Raw genomic sequence first — 7,872 nt, 5'->3', positions numbered from 1 at the left:
TTATATTCAGACACTAGAGAAAACCAAGATGTTTATGACCAGTTAATATCCTATTTTATACGAGATTCAGAATATTTTTGTAAAGCCCCCAAATCTGAGATTTTTATAATTTCCTTTTAAAAAGCTTACGTCATGACTTTACATGTGCATGCAGCATAAACGTGTCTGATTTTCATTTTAAACTATACGCTAGTATTTTCTTTTAGCTACAGTATTTATACAGGAAATCATTGCAACCAAACCATATCAGGTCAATGAAACTGTTTTATTAATTTGTGAGATCTTTATAACTATAGCTTCTTACAAAGGAAACAATAAAACTGGATATCATAGCCAAATCAGTATTTATTTTCAGCAGTTATATCAGTATGAAGACAGCTCTCACAATATTTACATTGTACTCTTAAGTTGCCCAACAAGTGTCAGAAGTAGCAACAGTTCATTATACCAATGCCCACTAGCTGGCCTTAAGCACTGTAACATCTGCAGACTATCGTTTGCTCTCCACCTGTAAATATAGCGTAACAAGTACAAAATGACCCATGGGCATTGCTGAGACTTCTCACAGACTTCAAGTGTGATACCCTATGAACCCTTTCTAAGCCATGAAAACTACAGCTCTTGGCATAATTCTTTTCTCACCTCATCTAACTATTTTAGAAAATATTTACTTTGCCTTTTACCCTCTCTAAGTAGGAGGTTTCAGCCTTGGCAGTTTTTGCTTACAAAGTCACAAGTATATCACCGATTTCAAAAGGCATTGAAGAACATGATTAAATTAATCCCACTGATTTAAATGGGTATAAGAAACATCAGAAATATTTCAGATGCTTGCAAATTTCAGGTGGAGGCAGATGCTCGTAATACAACTTCTCAACTCAAAAATTCTCAATTCATTTTCAGGGCCTAATTCAAAACTGGGTCTACTATCTGAGCTTCCTGAGAAGAGTTAATAACCAACATTGAGCAAGAGTTTAAGTACAGAGTATATTATTGCAATTCTGATCTTCTCAGCTGTCACCTGCCAATGTTTATGAGAACTGTAGTTATTTTGACTTTATAATTTTCTTGGCCTCCCAATCCAAGGTATAATTTCAATCCATTCCGACAGGAAATTATAACCAGGAATATTGGCAGACTACAACCCCTAACAGAATGCTGGTTATTTAGAAAGGCAAGGACTGTTGCTGAAACTGAGTGGGAGTGAGATTAGCAAAGTAGTGAGGATAGGTATCTGTTTGTGGCATCTGTTTGTGTCCCTTTAGATTAGAGTAACTGCAAAAACCCTGGGACTTTTTCAATGGTTCAGCTGGGTCTGATATAAAACAAAATTATTTTTCAAGTTAAGCAAAAGGTTGGATTTGCCCCATTATTTTTCTTTTTGAGTAATAAAATGAACATTCAAGCTCAATTAGAAACTTCCATGACTCATAACTTTGGTGAACAATATATTAAGATCCATCTTCCCACCACTTTCTCTGGATTTGTGGCCTGAAGGAGTTCCTTGCAAACTGGTTGCGTGTCTTTTGTTGTCCAGCTATTTTGTCAGACGCTCTCATTTTATTCACAGTCCCAAGCTGATATTTTGAATAAAGGGTGGGGTCTACAAAACCTGAATGTTTTCTACTTGGAACAAACTGCAAAGCTTTCATCCAATCCCCAGTGTCTTTCAAAGTCATTAAGATCTGCATCATTTGGTCTAGAGTAAGGTTTTTGGCACCTTCCTCCCAGAACAAGTATTTGTCCAAAGGAAGACGTGCTGTTGCCAATTTCAACCGTTTTGCTTGGGCAAAGGAGACTCCTGTCTGTATTGACTTGTCAACTAGAGATCCAATTATATAGATTTTATCATGCTCAAATGTTTTCATTACATTAGGGGAATCAGCAGTTAAGTAGACAAGCTGATCTTGTGGAAAGATGTCAACATGACTCTGTTCTGTTACTGTCACGAGCAACTTATCCCATGCATCACTGTAGCGTTTGACAAACATATTATGATAAGGACCATCCACTTTGAGATTACAATAATGCAAGTGAAATGGGTCTACACCTTTACGATTGATCCCTTCAACTTCCATCATCTGTTTCACTGTATTTTCCATTGCTCTGGGTGACATATAGTTTTCATAGGCCATATCAAACACCAGAGGCTGACCAAAGATCATAGACTGAGCAGCCCGCCAGTTGACTATGGTATCCTCTGACCTGGTCCAAAACCTCATCAAAAATGTATTCCTTGGCTCACCATTTTTATTTTCCTTCGATTTCTGTATCTCTTCTTCTCTTATTTTCTTCCGTATTTCTTGCTTTTCTTTCTCGGTTCTCTTCCTAGCTTCCTTTATAGCTAGGAATTTTAAATAGTTTGATTTTGAAGTCTTACTGGGACATTCCATTAAGGTTTTAAATTGTTCTTCACTGATATGTTCTGGAACAGCTTTACCTAGAAGTCTCCACATCTCAATAAGTTCTCTAGTAGCCACTAAGCTAGACTCGGCATCATTCTCTGATGTTTTCTCACCATTTTCATCTTGTGAAACAGATCGCACAACATGTTTCCATCCATCCAAATCTAATTTTTCAGTGGTGGCTGATGAGGAATCTTTGCTTAGGCAAGAAGACAAAACAAATGTTCTGCAAGTAATTACTTTGTAAGGCTTTACAAAAAATAACCTCCTTTTAGTTTCATCGTGTACAGCTAAAGGGAAAGCAAGTCTTCTAAGAACATTAAAAAGATGCTTGTTGAAAACATTCATTTTTGGAAATGCAGTATCCCAACAGTTACCTGCAATTGTATCAACAAAGATAATTGCAAATTAGCAGTCATAAGCAATAGTGAAATTGCATCTAAGCTTATAAACTATTATAAAAGAAATATATATGTCTCTGAATACAGACTGCCTATCGAGGTACATATTCAAGCCTTGCAAAACCTCAAGAAAGAAGGGTTGAAACTGTTTACGAAAGCAAGAAGCCTTTAGATTCTAAGGATGCTAGAGTGAAGCTTATAGGTTGTATAAGAAAGTTGTGGCAATTAAATGGCTATGGTGTTTTTCAAAGGTCTTTGCCAAGAGAGTCTCTCAAATACTCTGTGATTTGGTGATAATACAGCTAAAACAAGCCCCAACACAGCATTCAGCCCCTTTATACATCACTATGAACTGGTTACTGTAAAGGATACTGCCATGTTACTGGAATCAGTGGAAGCCACCATTTGTGCATTACACCCCTTGCTATCCTGGATATCTAAAGCATGTAAAATCACAATGTGTCCCTCATAAACCAATCCTGGATCCAGGGGTAAAAAAGGTAGTCATTTGTTCATTACTTCAAAATATTGCGAAAGATAATTGTGGCCAATTATTGCCCTATCTCTGACTTGCACTTCCTGAGCAAAATGATAGACAAAGTGTTTGTAGAGCAGCTCCGGGTGTTCCTGGCCTGTGTGAAATCTGTTTGGCCTCAACCAGGGACAGGGCCTTTTTGGTCATCACCCCTGCCTGTTGAAATGAGCTCTCAAAACAGATGCGGGTTCTGCTGAGTTAATGCAGTTTCGCAGGGCCTTTAAGACTTACCTCTTCCCTCAGGCTTTTGGTTGAGGCCAGGTTGACAATTAAGGAAGACTGTGGGTCCCTCCTCTGTTACTCTCCAATGAAACCACCATGTCCTCCTGGACATACTCTCCAATGAAACCACCATGTTCCCCAAAAGCCCCTCCACCAGTGGGCAGCTAGTGGAGGGGCTTTTGGGGAATGAGTGGGTATGTAAGGGGGGTTTTTACTGTTTTAAGCTGCATATTTTAAATTTGTAATCAATCTTGTTGTAAGCCACTGCAAACTGGCTGTGCTAAGACTAGTGGTATACAAATATATAAGAAATAATAAAGATTAAAAATGATAGCCATCTTCAAGTGAAGGGCTGTAACACAGACAATAGAGCAGAGTTGTTTTCTGTTGCCCCAGAGGCTTGGACCATAACCAATGGCGTGAAATTAATTCAAAAGAACTTTTGGCTAAACATCTAGAAGACATTCCTGACAGTTAAAGTGGTTCCTCTTTAACTGTCTTGGGAGGTGATGGGTTACTTGGGAGGTGGTGGGTTCCTCTTTGGAAGTTTTTAAGCATAGTCATCTGACAGAAATGCTGATTCTGTGAATTTAGGCAGATTGTAAGTGGATGGGCAGAAGGGATTTTGTCTGAGCTTGGCTCTTGTGGCCCTTTCTTGCATGGCCAGGGAAATACCAATTACCACTTTGGGGTCAAGAGGTGAATTTCCTCTAGGCCAGACTGGTCAGGGATTCTGAGGGTTTTCTTTTTCTGGGGGGCATAATATGGTCATGGAATTGAGGTCACTGTGGGTGGGCAGGTCAGTTTGAATGTCCTGCATTGTACAGGGGGTTGGACTAGATGATCCTAGAAGTCCTTTCCAACTCAACAATTGTGTGATTGACAGAATAGTTCTGTCTTACTTGTAATCCACTTAAAGCTTATGTGAGAAAGGCAGATTATTAAATGAAAATACATAAAACAATGAAGACTGTAATGGGAAGATAGTATGATACTTTAAAGATATTGATAAGGAATGTATGCAGGTTATGGAAGGGAATGAAAACACAGCACAGAAATTTGAAAAAGGCATCACAGTTCTTTAGCCCTTTACCATGATAAGCCTTTGCTTACCTGACCAAAAGACAAACTAGTCTGTATGATACCAGCTTCTCTTTTGCAAGCATCTTAATTTACAACAGCAATGTACCGTATATACTCGCATATAAGCCAAGTTACCAGCACAGTTTTTAGCACTTAAAAGACCTCCTCGGCTTATAACAGCCTTCCCCCAGCCAGCATTACACTTGCAACCTGAGGTCTTTGCAAGTGAGCTAGTGTCCTCCAGTTAACCTTTGCCTTCTGCAAAGATCTTAAAAAATAAGTTCCTTGCAAGTGAGTTAATTGCTCCCAGCTAACCATTGCATTCTGCAAATATCTTGAAAGCTTACTCTGGCAGCTTGTAGGACATCAATGGTTTGACTGAGGAATTCTGATATTTTTTTCCCTTCTTTTCCTAATCACTTCTTCCAAACTATTCTTTTGATTTCTGTGGGTGGCGTGGATTTTGGGGGTGCTTTGGGATTTACTGTTTTTTCAGTGTTTCTTCTTTTATCTGAGGGGCAGCATTATTTGCCTTTTCTTCTTGGAGTTGTGCTTCTTTTAAAAGTTGATTTGTACAGTTCTTTCAGTTTTTAGTTTTACAGTTCTTTATTTCAGTGTTTTGTTTTGGGAGGCACTGTAGCCCCGTTTGGTAGCTGTTGTACTTGTTGTAGTAGGTTGCCAACTTTGGGTACTATTGTTCTGCTCTGGTTTGCTGGCCTGGGGGGCACTGTTTGGTTCTCCTGCCAGAGCTGTTCTCACAGAGCAGTTTTGTCAGTGCTCTCTCAGGGTGTCTGGCATCAAGAGAGAAAGGGAAGGCAATTGTAAGCTGCTTTGAGACTCCTTTGGTTAGTGAAAAGCGGGGTACAAAACCCAGCAGCTATTCATCCTCTTGACTTTTCTGTATTTGTTGGGAGGGAGGATGGGAAAGCCTGTGATGATTGAGCATGGATTAAGCGTTTAGGCCACCCTGTAAATGCCTGCTGCACTTCCCACCCTCGTCTTATATGCGAGTCAATATGTGTGCCCAGATTTTGTGGTAAAATTAAGTGACTTGGCTTATATGCGGGTATATACGGTAGCCATAGTCCTTTCCCAAAGCCTGAAGCAAAAAGCAAGACAATTGGAAAGACAAGTTACATGTTGCAAGTTACCCAAGATAAAAACCACAGATCAAAAAGATACAACATGTAGAGAATATTTATATAACCTTTTACTTACTTATTCAGGTTATTTGCTGAAAGATACATTAGCTTTGCTTTGAAAGGGAGAAAATTCCTAGGAAGAAAATGGCATTTTAAAATAGTTCTATACGGTTTCACTTACAGTTCTATTAGAAATAAGGCGTTTGGTAACCTCACTTTACCTACACATTATCAGAAAGAATACTTTTCTAAACTACACAACAGCTATCCATTATATTTAACTCTAACAAAACTTAGAAAAATTCTACTAACCCATTGTGAGAATATACTTTCACATTTTATCCCTACCTGTATGCTTTCCTTTTAAGAAACTGCTTGGCTTCTTTATTAATGAATAATCATACAATGCATTCTTTAGTAATTTGTTTCTCCATGTGGAGCCAAGGTTCTCTGGTTCTAGTGCTGAATCTTTTTTACAAATCTGCCTGCCCATTTACAAAGAAAAACCAAATGACTCAAAGTGCTGTATGTGATTTTTCTACCTGTAAGGATATGTCATGGCTTGCTAGAAGAAGTCAGAGGCACTATTATATAGTGAAATAAACAAAAATTGGTGGGACAAGATAGCAGCCTACTCCAAAGAGAAGAGTGACCTATTTCAAAACACAGATATTTTCTATGCTGTGAAGCCATCTGAGAATTATTAAGAATTCTCAGGTTGACTGTGTATTCCTGGTAGCTGTATAACTGGTAGCTTTATTGATTTTAACAATTTTTTTGCTAGTTACTTTGTTCTGTAAAAATCAACATAAACATGCTTTACTACAAATGAGTAATCTTCATGTTGCTTTGTGGCCAGTATCTTTCCCCTTCTCACTTTTTTCATTCTCCCACACTTGCAAACGCACCTTGACATTAGATGTTGTTGCATATTTTAAAAGGAAAAAGTTGGAGTGAAAAAACAAATAGGGACTGTACTCCTCAACAATAGCAGAAGACTGTGAAGGTAGATGAATGGTGTCCTGCTTACCTAGTTCTATTACTCATGCACTCTAATGCTACAATCCCAATACCATATAGTGAATAATACAGAATTTTGAGTCCACATGAGCAAAAAGCTGCAAATCTATCTCCAAATCTGAGTGAGACAATATGGGAGAGGTATACTTTTACCATACTTTCCCGAACAATACAAGACTGCAAGGGAGAAGGGATTTTGCCACTTTAAGGCTAATAAATATTGCTCCCAGTGAATCAATTGTAAAGGGGTAAGAGTCTTTAAAAGCTTGCAGCAGCCTAAACTAGGGATGAATGAGTGAACATAGCAATAATATCCCATTCCAGGATACTTCAGATGTTGTTAGAAAGTCTATGAAATTCTCTCTCGCCTTAAAAAAAAATTTTTTTGACACTCAGCCACTTACAGCAGTCCATGGCTGCTTGCAAAAACAAGCATACTTGTTAGCTTATTCGGGGGTAGGTGGGTTTGGTTGGGTGACAAAATGCACTCTTAATGGTTGGGGAACACGAAGAAAATCCCGCTTTCTCTGTATAGCCCATTTCCTGTTCCACTGGAATACCTGCGACTATCAAACTGGCAGTTAAAAGGACAAATGGAATTGATCAAAAACCAGTTCCACTGAGGTAGTCGCAACCACGAGTATTTCCAGAAGGTCTATCCAGGGGTGCCTCTCCAGATGTCCATGGACGACAATTCCGATGAACTCCAGTCCCTGGACAACCAGATAAGAACAGTTTGACCACCCCTGGATGTCAATGGCCTGATGGGGCTTGTGTTTAACCGACTGCTTGGCGTTCTGCTAAAGGCTCTGCACCACGGGGGATGGCAGAACCCTCATTCGTACCAGAACGGAACTTAGCTTACCTGTTCGAACCTCGGGTTCTCCTTCTCCCACCCCTCCCGTAAGACTTAAAGTAGGCTGAAGCCACACGCTGCAGTTGCCCGGTCCGCCCGCAATCACTTTCCCGCCGGAAGGACGAGCAGCGCTTCTACCGGAAGTTGCGAGTTAGCACGATGGCTGCATCAACTAACAAGTTCCGCCGTCGAGACCGGCGCGGAGGTG

General features: G+C 39.5%; 1 protein-coding gene across 1 annotated transcript; it reads right to left on the bottom strand.

Moving 5' to 3' along the window:
- Positions 1–327: 327 nt before the first annotated feature.
- Positions 328–7,847, bottom strand: TRMT10C (tRNA methyltransferase 10C, mitochondrial RNase P subunit). Its single transcript, XM_077342109.1, has 3 exons — positions 7,674–7,847; positions 5,865–5,921; positions 328–2,782 (listed from the first exon to the last, which is right to left on the bottom strand). Exon 3 carries the CDS (start codon positions 2,751–2,753, stop codon positions 1,452–1,454), a length of 1,302 nt encoding a protein of 433 aa, XP_077198224.1. The 5' UTR covers positions 2,754–2,782; positions 5,865–5,921; positions 7,674–7,847; the 3' UTR covers positions 328–1,451.
- Positions 7,848–7,872: the final 25 nt, after the last annotated feature.

Source organism: Paroedura picta, chromosome 6, assembly GCF_049243985.1.
Source record: "Paroedura picta isolate Pp20150507F chromosome 6, Ppicta_v3.0, whole genome shotgun sequence".
In the NCBI taxonomy this organism is placed as follows: Eukaryota; Metazoa; Chordata; class Lepidosauria; order Squamata; family Gekkonidae; genus Paroedura; species Paroedura picta.
This window is presented reverse-complemented; position numbering and strand designations above follow the sequence as displayed.